The 18127-nt window shown below is 35.1% G+C and overlaps 1 protein-coding gene across 1 annotated transcript in view; it reads right to left on the bottom strand.

Annotated features, from left to right (window-relative positions):
* Positions 1–413: 413 nt before the first annotated feature.
* Positions 414–18127, bottom strand: part of SEMA3D (semaphorin 3D) — a 198248-nt gene continuing 180534 nt past the window's right edge. The window contains exons 14-18 of the mRNA XM_019753571.2: positions 17928–17969; positions 15402–15559; positions 13108–13172; positions 8384–8523; positions 414–965 (exon numbers count right to left, since the gene is read on the bottom strand). Of these exons, the coding sequence (XP_019609130.1) occupies positions 546–965; positions 8384–8523; positions 13108–13172; positions 15402–15559; positions 17928–17969 (825 nt within the window). The 3' untranslated portion in view covers positions 414–545. The remainder of the gene's footprint in view (positions 966–8383; positions 8524–13107; positions 13173–15401; positions 15560–17927; positions 17970–18127) is intronic.

Genomic DNA, 18127 nt, shown 5'->3' on the forward strand with positions numbered 1-18127 from the left:
TCCTAAACCATGCACCAAGAGTGAATGGCTGACTGGGAAAGTTCCTGTTGATAATGTGAGCAGTCTGGATTTGTGTCTTCCCTCCGATTCCTACCACAAGGCAGCCAGTTCTAGAATGGAATGATATATCTGTTCGTAAGAACATATAACACAACAGCATGATAAACTCCATGCTTAATGGCCATGCAAGGAAAACAAAGCACCTCAGTACAATATCAAACATGATACTTGCTTAGCTCACTTATTTACATGGCATCATAAATTCAAAACCTGACAACATAAAACATTTACAAATGTTAAGTTCCTGTGTTGAGGATAATTCTGACACATTGCAGGTACAAGGTTAGTTCTTGGAAAATGGGTTCAGATGAACTATTTGCCTTCACTATGCCATATCTACCATACATAGTCTTACTCAGATTATTTTTCTTGTGCCCTAGCAAAACTCCATGGAAAACTCTTATGAGTTAGTATAAGGGATGTACAGAACAGAAGACAGTATTTTCGCAGTGAAAATAATTTTTTTCTTTAAATTAAATAGAAAACTACGTGGCCACAGCTCTAGGAAGCTCATCCCCGTGATGTCTTCGGTTTCGTTTCTTCTTCATTTCCTGCATGTGCTTCCACTTTGGGCTGCCCTTGTTTCGCTGTCTCCGCTTCTCTCTGTGCCACATCTGTTCGCAGTACTGGTCGAGGCTGAAGTTTGGGCTGCTAAGGATTTGGATGTAGTCTTTGTATCTCAACCGTGACTCAGCCAACAGATCCTTGACCTGCCCTTCCTCATGCTCTGCCCTCTGGGTATTTTCCATCTGTTCATTCTCAATGACATTCAAAGTCAGCTTCACTATGGTGTGGATGAAAGTGTGCTCCTGCGCTTTGCAGTAATACATCCCAGAGTCCTTCTTCTGCAAACTTCGAATCAGTAGCCCATATTCTGTTTTGATGATCCTTTCATCGGATTTCAACTGCAGAATTGGAAAAATGTAGGTAATAAATGAAAAACAGAGAGGGCTATGAGCAAATGATAACAGCCTACAGAGTTTTACTTATAGGAACCTAAGAGATACATTCCCCATCTCTCTGTCATCAAGCATAACATAATCAGCCATAGTTCAAGACAGTGAAAAAAATTCAACTAAAGTAATAGCTCCCAAAGATGCATGTTTGCATCTTATTACATCTAACTGAACATTTAGAATACAGTATAAAGTTAGTTTCCCCCCCACCCAGTCTACAGATAAGAAAGGAAAACTGTAAAAATTAATGAAAACTGGAAACTACCAACTGACCACCTTTACAGAGATTTCAGATACTAATTCGTGTCCTACCTGTAACGTAGAATAGAACAATGATTCCAAAGGCATTTACTCTGTTTTTTTTAAATATCACCAAATAAATGATCTGATTAGCACATGGAAACTGTAAGTGGTGACTTGTTAAAAGGCAAACGAAAAGGCCTGGAAACAGCCTTTTGGGTGTTAGAGCTGTAAGTGAGCAGGCCATAGTCAGAAGGTTAGCAACACTGAAAGCTGAATTTCTCTTTTGAGCCTGGATTGAATTTTGATACTGTGTGTGCTATGTACATGATACTTTAGACTATGTCATTTGTGGAAATATTTGCCATACCTTGATATACTATAGCACAGTAATGTGATTTCAAGTGTGAGAACACTCCATGAACAAAAGGAACCTCTCCTGAAATGTGATGCACTTTACCCTTTGAAACAACACTACTGAAAGGCAATTCAAACGTGTAAGCTTGCCTGGCCCCCAGTCTGGTGGTGTGAATAGGGAACCTATCTTCAGTCAAACGAAAGGCATATTTACCGACACAAGAGCCCTGTTTAATGTGGAGTATTGTTAAGTGGCTCACAACAACAACAAAGCCGTCTGGAAGGTTTCCCAGTGTATACATCTGCCCCTGTATTGGAGACTTTTGGTTGATGGAAATCAAGGAGGCATAAAGACGGCTAAATTAAATTTATTCACAGTGGGTGGACGAAACTCTGCATCTTTATGTGAAAAATATGTAGGAAAAATCCCTCAATTCTGGAAATATGAGAAAAGGAAAAGAAACATCTCTGGCTACCAGCCCAGTTAACTAAAAAGTACATGGCCAACCACCCTCTGTGCCAGAGAAGCACAGCTGGCGGGGTACCACGTGAGGCCAAAGGCAGGTCACAGCTCGGATTCCTGGTTAATGAGGCCGAATGGTCTCCAGCCCTGCCTTTGCTCTACACTGAATCCCCACCATCGGGTTTTGTTTGTTTGTTTCCCTAACTTGGCCCATTTGGTGAGTTGGGTGTGCAGTCCTTTTTTTTTTTTTTTTTCAAGGGTTTTATTCTAAAGGATCAGACATTTTTAAATTCTATTGTAACACAAACTAACCTTGAATTCACTTACATTTGTAGTAACCATAGGAGTTTCATGCCTAAAATAAATATGTGTTTGAATTGGTAGGATTCTAAAAGGCCAATCTGAAACAGGAACATCAATCTGAAATTTAACACACTGGATATATTTTTTTTCCTTTAAAGGATTTTACTATAGAAATTATTATTATTTGTTTTTAATGTAAATACATCATAGAACATAAAACACTGACTCTGTAGTGTAGGTTCTGGTCCTTATCCGTTAGGCTTCCTATGATGACTCATTTATCTTCCCTGCTTTGTCTCTCATTTATCAAGTTGATGACATAGCATATGGTGTGTTTTTGTGTGTGTGTTTTTTTTGGGGGGTGGTAAAAGTGAAGCTCTTTGAAGGTTAAAGTGTGAAGTACTATTAGCAACATTATGGACTACTGTCAGTTTGCTAGCGAGGTGATGTTCTGAAACCTTTATTTCTGTAATTCTCTTAATAGAAAAAGGCCTATGGTTATTAGCACGACAATCAAAGAGGGTAACTTCATTTCCAGTACATCCGTAGATTTCCTTTGCATAACGGTATTCTTGCTAATGTTTAAACTGTTTCATGTGGCTTTAAAGATTGTCACAGCTCTGACTCACTACTTTTCATTGTTCTTTAATCTTCTGACAGGAAGAAATTATGACTTTGATTTCACACATATGCCACACTTTGTCATTATTTTTGCTATTCTCTTCTATTCTGTTTATGTTGCTTTCCTCTGAAGTCTGGTTCCTGTCCCTCTTTCCCAGTCTACCTCTGTCCCCACAGGAGGAAGAGTTTCATGGACACCTGGCATTTCATTACTCCACTGTGATCCTTCACCTTTCCTTTCTTCCACCGAATGCTTAATTTTTCTTTGGTTGTTGACCTATAGACATAAAACTTGCTTTAATAAATTTTAGGCTTTGTGGATTTATCTAATGTCTGTCAGATCATTTAAGTGCTTTTTTTTCCTTTCTAAAATTTCAAAAATATGCCTTTAATTAAATGCTATCTATAACAAAATATGTTTTGAATTGACATATTTTCATAGGATTTTTGCAATCTAGAGATAGGAATCTGTGGCCCAGAAATTAAGTGGTTGAGTAATATTTGCCTACTTTACATTCTCATTCTTTGTAATGTTTTCATTCCATGCTGAAATAGGACGCATTATGCAGACGGTATCTCCACAATGAAATGTCAGCACAGTCAATTTAGAAGATTCAGCTCCTCCACAAAGAGATAATGTAATCTCTGGCCACTAATTTAAACTCTTGGCATTTTCTCCGCTCTAGAAATGATAAGTAAAAACTGCTCAACCTTACAAATCAAAACCATGCTTGAACTGGGGTCGACTATCCATTTGCCTAATGTGAACAAGGATAATATATTTGGCATTATTAAATGTAGATCTTCAGTGAAGGGCAATTCATTTAAAATGAGAAGAGTAACATGGAAAGGGACAAAGGACATTTAGGTACTAAGCAGCAGGTAAAGGTCAAGGACCTCATTCTCTGATAATAGCAGCCTAATGGCAATTCCTGTGCAGATAATTCACCTGTCTGCTCTTCCATAGCTAAAGCATTGCACATGTCATAGAAGTGACTAGGGCTTCAAGAATATCTCGTTTCTTCAACAAACACAGAAGGAAGATTTATTTAAAAATAGTGCTGAGACAACCGGCTCATTATGTAAAAGAAAAAAATCTAATTTATACATGACTAGCTCCTAGATTAATTTAATATATTTGAGTAAATGTGAAGTATAACTGTAAAAATAAAGTCATAATATACCTAGAAAAAATATATTTTGTTTCATTGGAGAATGAATTTCTAAGCATAATAATAGAGATCATGTAGATATAAATCAATAGATTTGGTTATATAAATTATAAAATTTTTGTACGGTAGGAACACACAAAAAGTCTTAGAGATATAGAATATAATAAAAACTTATATGTACAAAATATTAATATATGTAAAATATAAAGGTTTGTTAAAATAATTTTAAATACATACATTGATGTAAATTAAGCAAATGACAGGTAAGGCAATTCACCAATTACAGTTGAAACCAGTAGACAAGAAACATGAGAGTATAAGTTCACACCCAGTAATACTCAAAGAAATAGACATTAACACACCGTGATAATTTTCCATGTCAAAATAATGATTTTCTTAAATTATAATATACAATTTTGCCTCAGGAGTTCAGGAAAGGCAATAATATGGTGATTTTGGTGGGAAATTAGCAATAATACATTTGTTTCTCCCAAGCCATAAAGATAATTAAAGCCTTTAACTCACTTATTTTTTTTCAAAGTATTTGTCCTAGTTAGAAAAGTGGCGAAAGATTTTGATATAGGGAAATTGACTACATTTTTTTTAGGAGAAAGTAAGAGCTACTTAAATAAAACATGGAAAATTCATTGATGACTGTGGCTTCAGAAGAGTGGAAGTGGGAGACAGGGAAAGCATGGTATTAACATTGAATGACAATGGGGGTGGGGATGGGGGAGAAGGTGAGAGGATTAGAAAGTGCAAATTAGTAACCACGATATTGATACAGGGATATGGAAGACAGTTTAGGGAATATAATCAATGTTGTAATGACTTTGTAGGGTCTCAGATGGGCACTTGGTTATTAGGGAGACCACTTCATGGACGGTGTAGATGTCTGACCACTGCACTGTACACCTGAAGCTGAAGCTGAATAATACTGAATGTCAACTATAATTTTATATATATATATATATATATATATATATATATATATATAGAGAGAGAGAGAGAGAGAGAGAGAGAGAGAGAGTCACAGGATGTGGAGAAAAGCATAAGGAATAGAGTCAATGGAATTGTTACAACTATATACAATGTCAGAGGGATAGTAAATTGGGGCAGGGGAGTTATCACTTTGAGAGGGGTGTAAATGTCTAACTATTACACTATTTTGTACACCTGAGACTAATAAAAAAAATTGAATGAGGATGGAAAACATTCATAATGTAATGGTTAGTGGGAAAAAGGCTGGGGTAGACATCAAAATGGTATTTGTGCTTATCTATGCTTAGAGGCCTCACAGTTCTGTGCATCTTATCATACTTTCAAAACCATTTATATTACTTTTATAATAAAAAGAACAAAAACAAAACTAGATCTACAAAGAGAAAAATGCAAATATTTGAAAATGCCTTTAAATTATTTTTGAAATCCACAGAAAAAAATTTCTACCGTAAATGTCATGAGGTATTGCTTCTTTTACTCATTCAGATCTCAAGAGTTCAGCAGAAGCTTGGGGAATGCCGATTAACTCACTAGTTACAGCATAAACATCATCAATTTCAAGCACAACTTTATAGGAAAGTCAGCAGATAACTGACTCATGACCTTCCAACAGCACCCAACTGTGAAACAGCTCACTAAGGAAATGTTCTCCCCCTGGCAGAGAATAATCTGGTGACAGCCTCTGTGCCACAGGAGATCTGGACCCTCCCTCAGGCTTTTTTCTGAGTGGATGAAAGATTCCAAGCTGTGACCTCCTTAGTAAGGAGCACCACGTATCCTGCTGGGAAAAATACTTCAAACCTAGTTTGGATTTGGCCCTTTTCCTCAGCTCAGGAAGCAGGATTGCATATCCTGGATAATGTGTAACTACCTATTTACAAAGATACATGAAAATACCAGTTGAAATATTAGAGCTAAGATACTTTTAAGTGAAATTCAATAAGTACACTATCTCCACTCCATTGAAATTCATGGAGCACGGTACCACTATGACTGTATAATATACTGTTAAAAGGTAAACTAAAGTAATGCATAGCATTTTCAGGAATATAAAATATGTGAATGCAAACATGCCGAGGCAAATATATGTATCTATCATTGGGAGATTACCCCAAGCAGAGTAACATGTTTTTTTTAAAAAGTCAGATTAAATTTACCATGGAGGAAAAATCATTATTCAAGAATTATATGTAACTGAAAATAAATTATCAAGCTTTATTAACTATAAGATTTAAAATGCTGGTTTGGGACATTTAAGAATAAAGTGTTGCAATGTATCGAAAAGATAATCTGCATGTTATAAAAAAATCAAATAATATGCTAATATTTCTTGGATAAAATGTCAATGCTTCATGTGTTGAAAGACAGTAAACTTGTATGTCAAATACATTTTAATATATATTGGTAAAACAGGACCCTTAAAAATAAACATTTAGTATAAATGTGGATATGCCATAATCTTAGAATTTATGGATATCAGTAATAATGAAAAATCAAGTTTTATTGGAGAAATTTGACATAATAATGAATGAAGTTAATCCCTGGGTATTAAGTATGTTGAGTGTCATAATTTGGATAGAATAAATTGAAGACTTCATTGAAGATCATCGATGAAAAGAATGATATAACTTTTTAATATAATGGTGGCATGTATCCTTAAACCAATTTATTATGATAAAATGTGGTTCTTCTACTCCAAGGTATCTTAACCTCAGCACTACTGAAATTGGGTCGAATGATTCTTTATTGTGAGGGATTGTGCATTGTAAGATGTTTAGCATCGTCCCTGACCTCTACCCACTAGATGCCAGTAGGACCCTCTACCCACCCACCCAGTTGTGACCACCAAAAAGTTGCCAAATGTGAACGCTCTGAGAGCAAAATTACCTAACATTGAGAACCACTGTTTTATATTAATATTTAAATAATTACATAAAATATTTTAAATGTTTGTAGACTTATCAAGGAGGCTGGTGTTTTAGAAAACATTTGGTCCATCTCCTTAATATGACAGAGAAACTGAACATCAGAGAAGTTACAATCGGCCCATAAATCCTCAGCAGTCTAGCTGAGCACATGATCAGTGCTATTTCCTATTTTATACATCCTCCTTGATAGGGAGAATAAGCAATTTTATATGTGTATTTTATACCTGTGAGTACTTTTCTGCTTTGAAATTTACATTCTTATATGTATTTTCTCAATAACTTTTGAATTTATTTTGTTCACAATTATGAAATTCTGGCCCACAGTGGCTCAATGATATTACCCAAGGACAGAAGACTATGATTCAACTCAAGGCATCTAATTCTGAATCCCATGTTCATTCCCTTACTCATTAAGTGTCCTTGGACTACTATTTGATGCAAGACATCTAAATCTGAATCCTATGTTAATTCCATTACTCATTAAGTGTCCTTAGTTTAATATTGGGAATTTCAGAACTAAAATTGAGTATCAGTGGTTTCTCTTAGGTCCTGAAGTAGGAAAATAAAAATTCTGCCAATTAACCTTTGTTTCATAACATTCAATTAATATTAATATGGGATTTTTCAGATTACTCAAACTCATCCCATTATATTAATATCTATGTACCTCGCAAAATCTGTGATATGTTTCAATCACACATATGTGTTAGAAAGCCAGAAACAGAAAAGTCAAAAGATAAAGGGAACATCCATATTTCTTTTCCCTCTGTTAATTTAAATACATAAGAGTGAAAAGGTACATATGTCCAGATACTTATCCAACTGTTCATAAGATATGATAAAGTTAGATATTTCATTTATTTTTTTATATATACTTGACATTTTTCATTTTATGATCTAAATTGAACACAAGTTGAGCTAAAACTTAGTCACCGTGCTATGGTGGGGGGAGATGTGTTCTTGTTCTTGATCAGGAAGTTCTAAAATATAGAGACAATCTATGGGAAATAAAAATCTGAAAAATATCCTATAGATTTATTTTTAAACAGTTAATCTGCTTTTAAATTTATTTTATTAACACATTTGCATTAAAGTTTGCCTACTCTTATCTCAAAGGTATTGTTACCTTTGGTGTTAGTTTAAGCTGTTATTTTCCTTTTTATCAAATAGTGATGAGAGCACCATATGGCTCTAAAAGTGGAACATCTCTTAAACCAAAACTTGATTTAAGTTTTATACTATTTCCCTCAAGGTGAGGATTCTATGATGGCTGTAACTTACCTCCTCTCGTTGTTCATCTCCTGACCGCTGAATATACCACTTAATAGATGCTTGTTGGGATTTAGGTATACATTCCAGAAAAGTTGAATTAAATTCAATGCCAAAAATCACCTTTTCATCAGCAGCTTCATGACTAATGCCTGGAAAGCAAACATGGAATAGGAGATTAACCTTGACCTGATTTTAAAAGCAATGGGAAAATAGACTGATTTAGAACAGATGCCATGGGGAAAAATTCATAGACATTATTAAAGAGAAAGGAAATTCATGTTATAATATTGTTACCTAAAAGTCAAATATTATCTAATGGATTGATTTTTAAAACTCTATTCCAGCACTGCAATTTTCACTCTCATCAATATAGCAATTATTTGCAATTGGTTTTTTAAAATGAGAAGTCACAAGATCTAAGTCTAAACATTGAGTCTCTTTCTCTGAGCTGAATAGAATAAACCATTAATATATTTTAATGCTTTAACATCTTTTAACTTGTATAAAATATAACCAATTTTGTAGATAGTTCTGGAAGAGCAATTTACTCCACCTTTAAAGAGATATTCTATCATAAATTGTCCACAGAACTGGCCACAAAACACTGAGAAATTTTGATATCAGAAAAGTAAGTACAGTGATCTAGACTTGATTAAATTTTATAGTGATGGTAGTAAGCTACATGCTTCAATACTCATAATCAGGACCTTATCTATATTATCTACAGAAGTGTGTTCTTTTATTCAAAGAGGGATACTTTAGCCCAACATGCATTTGCTATAGGATAGTTAGTGGGATGCTCAAGGAGCAGTGTCTCAGACACCTTATTCTCGTAAATCAACTGCACCATCTGAAATACATTCCATCCAGAGTAGCCAAAGGCTGTGTCCCATGTGTGATCTAAGATCTGTAGCTCAAATTTGATCAAATAAAAAATGACAGCTGCACAGCTTGGCCCAAACATGTACTTTTTCATCATATATTCAGATGTCTCAATTCTGCAGATGGGCCTACTTAGCATTTTAGGCATAAACCAGAGCAAGGCTTAAGGGACTTAAGTGAATCCTAAATCTAAGCACACAAAATTATCAGCAAAAGGCACAAATGCATATATACCCAATAGTTAGGCTTCTTTTCAAGCAACTTCTGTTGAGCTTATTTGTGTTTCATCAACAATGGTGAAGTAAAGCATGCTGTCACCATTATGATCTGCCTGTCTAGTCTAACCTACAAAATGTGTGGATTCCATTTGAAACCTGTAATCTATCCACTATCTCTGCCAATTCAACAGACTATAACTACAATTTTCACAGTTACTGAATTTCTAATGCACAGAAAGATCACCAGTGCTGATCGGGAAGACAGACACACATCATTTCATAGTAACAGATTCCATTTTCCTGAGCAAACAGAGTCACGGACAAAGCAGGGAAAATGCAGGTTGATTGTTAGGTGAGGGGCAAAGGCTCAGGGGAAACTCAATTAGACTGATTCAACCCAAGTATTTGTCAATTTAGGGAAAGATATATTTGTAAAATCAACTAGAGAAGTGAAATAGTGAGCTGACCTGCATGAAATCCTTTTTCAAATCAGTAAAAACAGGGACTCACTGACATCAAGTCATCACTGCATCAGTTTGACTGGAAATAAATTTTATTGTTGCTTCCACTAATCTGCGTTTCATTTCTAAGTTTCAAATTTCCTATTTTTTTATTTAAAAATATATGTAGGTACGTGTATATGCATGTATAATATACACATTTACACACATCATATAATATTCTATTACTATCAGTTTTAAAGGTGCAAAAATTATTTTAAATGTTTTAAAATAGTAGACTATCTCCTCATTAAGTGTAAAATAATTTTGAAGATAATATTTTAATCTTCCAGATTACAGTAAAAAATTTTGACTGTAATGATATATCTGGAATACTTCTTTATAACAAATATATGACATAGCACTGAAATCAAGTATTAGTCACTTTAGCAATATCAGATGTGTTTAACATTATTAATTACAGTTCATCTACATGCATTTCTGGTTTATATCATTAGTAATTATGCAGTATCACAGTATATAAGAAAGTAATAACAGAAGGAAGGAAGGAAGGAAGGAAGGAAGGAAGGAAGGAAGGAAGGAAGGAAGGAAGGAAGGAAGGAAGGAAGGAAAGAAGGAAGGCAAGAACAAGAGTCTTCTTGGCCACGGTAAAGGCTATGGGTTCTTTACTAACTGTTCTAAGAAGGTAGTGAAAGATTTTGAGTAAGGGAATAACAGGATCTGACTGAAGTTTTTAAAAAGGTTACTCTGACTACTGAGTGGGATAAAGACTGCAGGGAAGCACGCATGGAAGCAGGGCGACCCGGCCCGCAGCTACTGGAGAGGTACGGTAGGTAGATTCGGTTGGGCCGGCATCCATGAAGGTGATGAGAAGGAGCTGTTGTGGCCACAGAGAGGTTGGTGATAGGAGGTGAAAGGAAGACAAGAATCAAAAGATGACTCCTGGCTTCCTTTTGACCTAAGCAGTTGGGTGAATGGTGGTGTTATTTATGAATATGGTAAATTCTACAGAACAATTAAGCTTTGGAGAAAGAACAATAATTATTTCTCAGATATAATTTGAGATGCTTATTAGATATCTAAGAAGGGCTCTGGAGTAGGCATGTAAGCATACAAGACTTACACACAGGAGAGGATTCAGAAGTGGACTATGAATTTGGGAGTACGATAGTGTTGAAATTGATAGTATTAAGGAGTAAATAAGCAGAGATTAGATATTTAGATGGTGGGATGAAAAAGGAAGCTAAGAACACTCAGAAGGAGCAACCTGGAAGGTGAGAGGAAAACTAAAAGGATGTCGCATCGTGAAGCATAGGTGTGTTGGGACACCATCTCTGAAAACAAAAGACCCTGATTTGTAGGGCCTGCTGATTTTCCTGGTGCAAAAACACCCATCGTGGCTAATTCAAACTACCAGTGAGTTAAAAGCAGCTCGCAAAATTCCTAAATAATCAGCAATCATGAGAACTTGGCCCAGCACATCACTGCATGGAAGTCAATTAAAGAAAGTGTTTCAAGGAAGAAGGAGGTAGAGATTAAGTAAAAATGGGAACCGAAATTGGCCATTGGATTTGGCAAGGAGGACCTTGACAAAAAATGAACTGGGTAAAGTGATGGTGACGAATAGAAAAGTCTGTGTGCAATGGGTTCCAGCAAGAATGGGCTACAGTAAAGTAGATGCAATAATTGTGAGTGCCTTAGGCAGCAACTGTGTTTTATATCTCCTTATAACATTTATTATTATCTGACATCGCATATTTTTACTTGTTATTATGTTTAGTGCCTGTTCTCTCCGCTAGTGTACGCTTGCATATAAGTTCCATGAATGCGCAGATTTTCATTTTTGTTGATATCTTTTTTGAAGATATTGATATATTGTCAATACCTATAACAGTTGCTGATACATCTCATATGGATATGTGAAAACCACACACATTGCACACAGTGATGAGTGCCAAATACACCCCTGGACATGACAGTAAATCACCTCCACATAAGAATGAGACGTCAAAATAGGATTCTAGACCGCAGCTTATTTTCCAGAAGAATGAAATTATAAATTGTAAATAACTGTTCCATTTTTAAATTATGAAAACACTGCTGAACCATCAGTTACAGACTGTGAAATTTGGGTTGTTTATTCATACTGGATAGTTCCTAACAATGTGATTAAAGTAAGGTAGTTATTTTCTTCCTCCAGCTATGTGTTGTGTGTGTGCATGTGTGTATGTGTGTGTGTGTGTGTGTGTGTGATGTGTGTGTGGTGTGTGTGTGTGAGTGCACTTATATTTTTCAAACTGATGGCAGAGCTTAACAGTGGAAAGTAACTAAAGCCCTGGAATATGTAATTTCATAGAATTTTTTCTGTTTCCACACTTACAAACCTCTCTATTCTTCACTCTGTGCTTCTCACACTCAGACTCTCACTTTTCTATGAGATTTTTCTCTGAACCACATAGCCTCTGGTAATCTCTCTTTTCGCTAAACTGCCATATCACTAACTGTGCCTCATGACTAACTGTGCCCATATCACTAACTGTGCCTCCCCAAAGAATTGTAAGCGCTCTAAGGAGTATACCTGAGACAAGTTTCTGCACGTGAAAGTCACTAATTCATATTTACTGATTAAATGAATACCTGAATTAGCAAGTGAATACAAATAATGCATAGTTTACCTAAAACTTCTTTCTCATAAGTGCTCACACTTTGATCAGACTTTTTTTGGGAGGGTCTCTTTGAATTTTCTGTAAATGTCCATATGTTGTGGACTATATCCTGCTTTATTTCTAATGGTAGGTTTTAAACTTTATAGGGATGGATAGGATAAGGCAGTAAAAAAGAAATATATATTTTATATTAATTATATATAAGTATATATATATATTTATATAAATTATATATTAATATATATATAAATATATTAAGTATATATTATATATGTATATATATATTATATATAAGACAAGTGAAACGAATAACAAAGGATCATTCACTTAGGCACATAGGCTGAATGTTGCTTTGTAAAATCGCCTATTGCTTTCCCAGAACATAAGCATTCCACAAAATGAGATCTTCCTCTACAATAGATGGTTTAAGTCATATAGTAAAAAGACATACAGAGACTAGGCTTAAAATTTTAAATGGGAGAAAAGCATATTAAGCCTATACTTACTGTCTTCTATGTCCCAGCACTGGGTGATTGGGTCTCCATACTTGACATCTTGGCGTCTAGCTCGCCTATGGAGAAGGGATTAAACTGTTTAGAACTTCAAGCATGAAACCTGGAATATACAAAATTTCCGTCTAATACTAATAACAGTGGCAGAAGCAGAGCTATGCTTGCCTTACTGCTCCACTTAAGTGCACATCAACATCCTAACCACTCGAACATTAATTCAAATACCAGTAGTAGTAGAGTCCTAATAGAATGAATTCTGTTTTCCAATTAAAATGATCTGAATTTTATTTAACCACTACAGTTTGTTCTTTTTCTCTGACTTTTGACAATAGAATAGGTTAACTATAAATATAATCCAGATTTTTATATACATCAAATGCGGGTAACCATCTCTACCCTCTTTTCTCCATCAGTCATTAGGAAAGTAATAAGATATAAACGAGCTTTAGTTAGTGGGTAGGAAAGTACACCTTATCGTATGAAGATTCAGTATTACATACATTTGATTAAGCAGTAAGTTACATATTATCACTTGAAATAAAAGTATAGGTTTGATATGGTGTGAATGGCTAGATGTTACTCCTATCTGCTGATACATATTTCACATTGTTTTTTGATAGTAGTAGTAATAATAATAATAATAATAATAATAATAAATGGTTTCCTGCATTATTGTTTCATATTTTCCTTAAGAGAGAATAGTAACTATTGTATAAAAAAAAATCTGCTACATCTGAATTAAACATGTATTACACAATTGCAGTATGTCTTCACTTGCTTTGACTATTTTATGTTCCCAGTTCTGAGAGCACAGAAGTCACAGTAAACCTTCTACAGTATCTAGGGTATCCCTTGAGGGCAATGCTGACCGGATGACAACGCTGTATAAGAAATTATCTATCATACACATTTTTGGGGGCTCACATGGACATTATGTTAGGTAAGGGAAAACATCACAGTGGCATGTCTGCAAGATCATAGAAACAGTCTTGTGAAATACAAGGAGAAAGAATTATGATGGTATAAGGTACACAGGTCAAGAATGTTTTTAAATCTTGACTTCTTAAGGAACAGGGTCAATTCATCAAACTGAAGGTTCATTACCAACTAATAAGCATTCTTGTTTTTCAGCTTGTAGAACAGAAAAGCATTCCCCAAATACTCACTGTGATAAGCATATGTTGGCCAAAAACGAACAAAATGTTGGTGACTTTTTACTTTCAATTTATAATAATCCCCACTCACATTTAATTCAGAGATTTCAGGGAATTAAATGCCTCCTAATTTTAAGCAGTATCTGTTGCTGTACTACACATTCACTCTGTGATCCCTAAAATTTGCACTTTGACAAATTGTTAAAATTTCAAAAAGAAAAAGTGCATAGGTAGTAGTGGGACTAACACACACTCCCCCATTACCTTATTTTGTTAATAAAGACTTAAAGATTTAAAAAAAAATACTGTATACAATTTGCTGATTCTTTCACCTAGAGGAAAATATACTTTGAACAATACTTTAGAAAAGAGTTACTATAATCCACATTTAAAAAAATAATAATTATAATATATTTAGCCAGTATAAGTCATATTGATGGGCAGTCAGGTTGCTTCCATTAATTTTGCTACTGAAAACAGTGCTGAAGTGAACATCTTTGAACCTATAACTTTGTGGTGCTTTTGCCCATGTGTGTGTAGCATAAATTCCTAGCTGGGAATTACTGACACAAAATAACATTGTTTTTAAGAGCACATAAAACAATGAACTACAAGCAGCAGGGCACAGTTTGATGTTTAAGTATAGCTGAGCGGCCGGAATTGGGCAAGTTAGAGTTACTACTATAAAAGAGAAATTGTACCAAGTCACTGGATATGTTGGGCTGTATATAATCTACATTTTTACAAACACATGTAACTATACATTATATGCAAAACAGTGAGTACATACATATTTATAAATAAGAAGGGAAAAAGGGAGGACTGTAGAAAGGATAAAGTAGTAAAAAACACCAAACTTTTATTAGTGTTTAATATAGATGAAGGAACAGAATGCAAACAATTTATCAGAATTTTTAAAAGTTCCACATTTCAGAATTTCAGAACATTCTTTTTATTCCCCTTCAAAATTTGGTTTTATGCAAAACTATAAAACAATATTTTAATTTTAATATTCCTACTATATACCATGTTTTTTATATATTTTCTCTTTAATTTAAATTATAAGGCAAAGTATTTGTGTGAAATATTCATTGTGTAGAAAGGAAGGTGTCATATTAACTGTGTGCCTCTTACCTTTTTGAAGTGGGGGTGTATCTAGAGCATGCGTTTCCATCCCACGCACAGTAAGGGTCTCTGGCAAGACAACAGTCTGCACAAGCTTTCCCATAAGTGTCACATCTGTGCAAGGAGAGCTGGACCAATCCATCTTGGGAACCAATGTACAATTGTTGCTGCAAAGCAGGCAAAACAAATAGAATTAGAAGCATCTTTCAGACTAGTCTTAAGAACTTCCCTTTCTTGAATACCACATCACAAATCTAAATCTGTCTCCTCAGGTGCCCTGCCCATAATAAACATTTGTACAGACACATAACAAAGAGTAAGATAAGTCAATCACTTCCACCCCTGGTAAGACGGTGGTTTGAAGATGTTGATACTGAAATGGACAGCATCCTATAGAACTAGAGTAACCTTGGCAGTGATTTAACAAGGTCAAAAACCAGCTGTTAGACTGAGGAATAAAATGTCAAATTCTTTCCCAATAGTTGAAAATACTCTTTTGTAGATTATATCACGCACAGATGCTATAGGCAATACTGATGGTCTTCCCCTTACATGGTTTCTTAAAAGAGAGACGACTAGAAAGACATTTGTAAAACTTTCCTGAGGTTTTAACTAAACGTTTCATTTGCTAACAAAGTATTTACTGACCCTTAACGGAAAGTGGGTTTTAAGTGGGAGAGAAAGCATTTGGTATCATTGTGAAGAAAATATTAAGGAGACTTGAGGCATGCCACATCACAAATGAAAGGCTGCAGGATACTGAAAAACCTAGCAAATAGAATTAATTACATTTGGAAAATAAGTCCTCAGAATAATGCACTGCTCCCTACTTGTATTCATTTGAGTGTATGTATTGAGTGGGGTTGGAGGGATGATACGAGTAAATAAGCCATAGTTTGTGCCTTCACAGAACTCACGGTCAACTCTAGTGTAACTTTAAATGGAGGGGGAAAAATGAGGAAAATAGATATTGGCACAAATAACATACAAGTACATGTACTCAACCTACAGAAATTTGTCTTATACATGTACCACCCATTAAACTGTCAGTTAAGACTTCCCGGTGGTTAAATGCAATGTACATTGTTTGGTATTTGTTTTTACTGAAATTTTCTACAGTGTTTCACACTAAGGATTTGAAACCCCCTTCACTTTCTCTGGTTCTTCTTCCTTATTTCTGCCCATCTTTTGTTTTCTTTGATGATTTCCTTTCTTTTCATTAAATGCGGGGTCTCTTTTTTATTCTCATTGCTGAACCCTTCTTATTGTATAGACTTAGAGGTATCTTGAAAACAACATAAATGTAGACACACGGATTCCCCTAAATCTACTCCTGTTACCCAAACTTGGTAAGAGGCTCCCTCCCAGCCACCCAAGACACAAAGCTGGAGAGCTGGAGTTGACATTGAATCTTTCTGTCCCATTCAGTCTGTCACCATATCTTTTCCATTCTCTCATATAGAACTTTCTAATCTATTGCCTCTTCTCCCTCTTCTCTGCCACTGCCTTTGTTTTGGTCCTTATCATTTCTTTCCTGGATTACTTGTCAGCTTCAGCTTTGTTTGCCAGCAACCCCCACCTCTAACCTGAGGCTCAATCCATCTTCCACACTGCCACACCAGACTGACCTTTCTAAAAGGAAAATCTTATCACAACATTTCCCTGTTTAAAATCTGTAACGATTTTATTGTCCTTAGATAAAATTGTTAAACTTCTTAGGAGGACATACAAAGATGTACCTAATCTTGCTCTGCCTTATCTCCCCAGATTCATTTTGAGTTCTTTTCCCTAATAATCCCTGTACCATACAAGGCATAGTAGTCTAAGATACTTTTAGCAACACCTTAATGTTAAACATATTATCACATGACTTTCTTAAATTTTAGAAAGTACATATAGAAACGGGAGTGCAAGTCTGAATTCTTGAATCAGTTGGGACTTGGAGTACCATATCCAAGAACTTTGAAATCATAATAAATATTAGTGTTGTTATTACTAGCTACCATCTACTTCACACTTGTAATGTTCAAGCTCTCCACCCAGAATTTTGCATGCAGCTTCCATATTATTTTTCTAACTTTGCTGTTGGGGAAATTAATTCTGGGAGTCAAATATTAAGGGTAGGTTGGAGGTTAACTCTTGGGCTATTTGCCACCACAGAGTTCATAATCTAATTCCTAGACTCCCTGATTAAAAACCATTTTTAATGATTAGGGTTGGTCTTCTACATGAATTACTTACGGCCTTGACAGAAAGACATCCTCATGGGACTAGAAAAGTGAGCTCCATTTTCAAGAGCCAAGGGAAGGGGAGAATATATTATTCAATTAATGAAATTTGGTTTCATTTCTCCTAAGGCAAGGCTGAAATAATAGGCTTTAATCAGTTATAAAAGAAACACATAATCTAAGCCTTTTATATTATTGACATTCATTTTTAACTTCCAATTTCATTGGGTTTTCCCTTAAAATGAACTTTGACTCAAGCAACCTGTTGCTTTTGTGGTTAATTTTTACACAAAAATTAGAAAAGTACCTGCTTCAGAGACAACTCCATGTTCAAGATGATTGATGAGTGCTGAAAATAGAAGTTAAATGTTATTAATCATTAACAGTCTTTTATAGCAGTCAGTATGTTATCGTGTACTAAAGATCACTGAAGTAAACTTCAAGACTCTGATATAGAGGGGAGGAAAATATCTTAACGTTTGCTATTTCCCTCCAATGTGTAGCGAT

Source organism: Rhinolophus sinicus, linkage group LG09, assembly GCF_036562045.2.
Source record: "Rhinolophus sinicus isolate RSC01 linkage group LG09, ASM3656204v1, whole genome shotgun sequence".
NCBI lineage: Eukaryota > Metazoa > Chordata > Mammalia > Chiroptera > Rhinolophidae > Rhinolophus > Rhinolophus sinicus.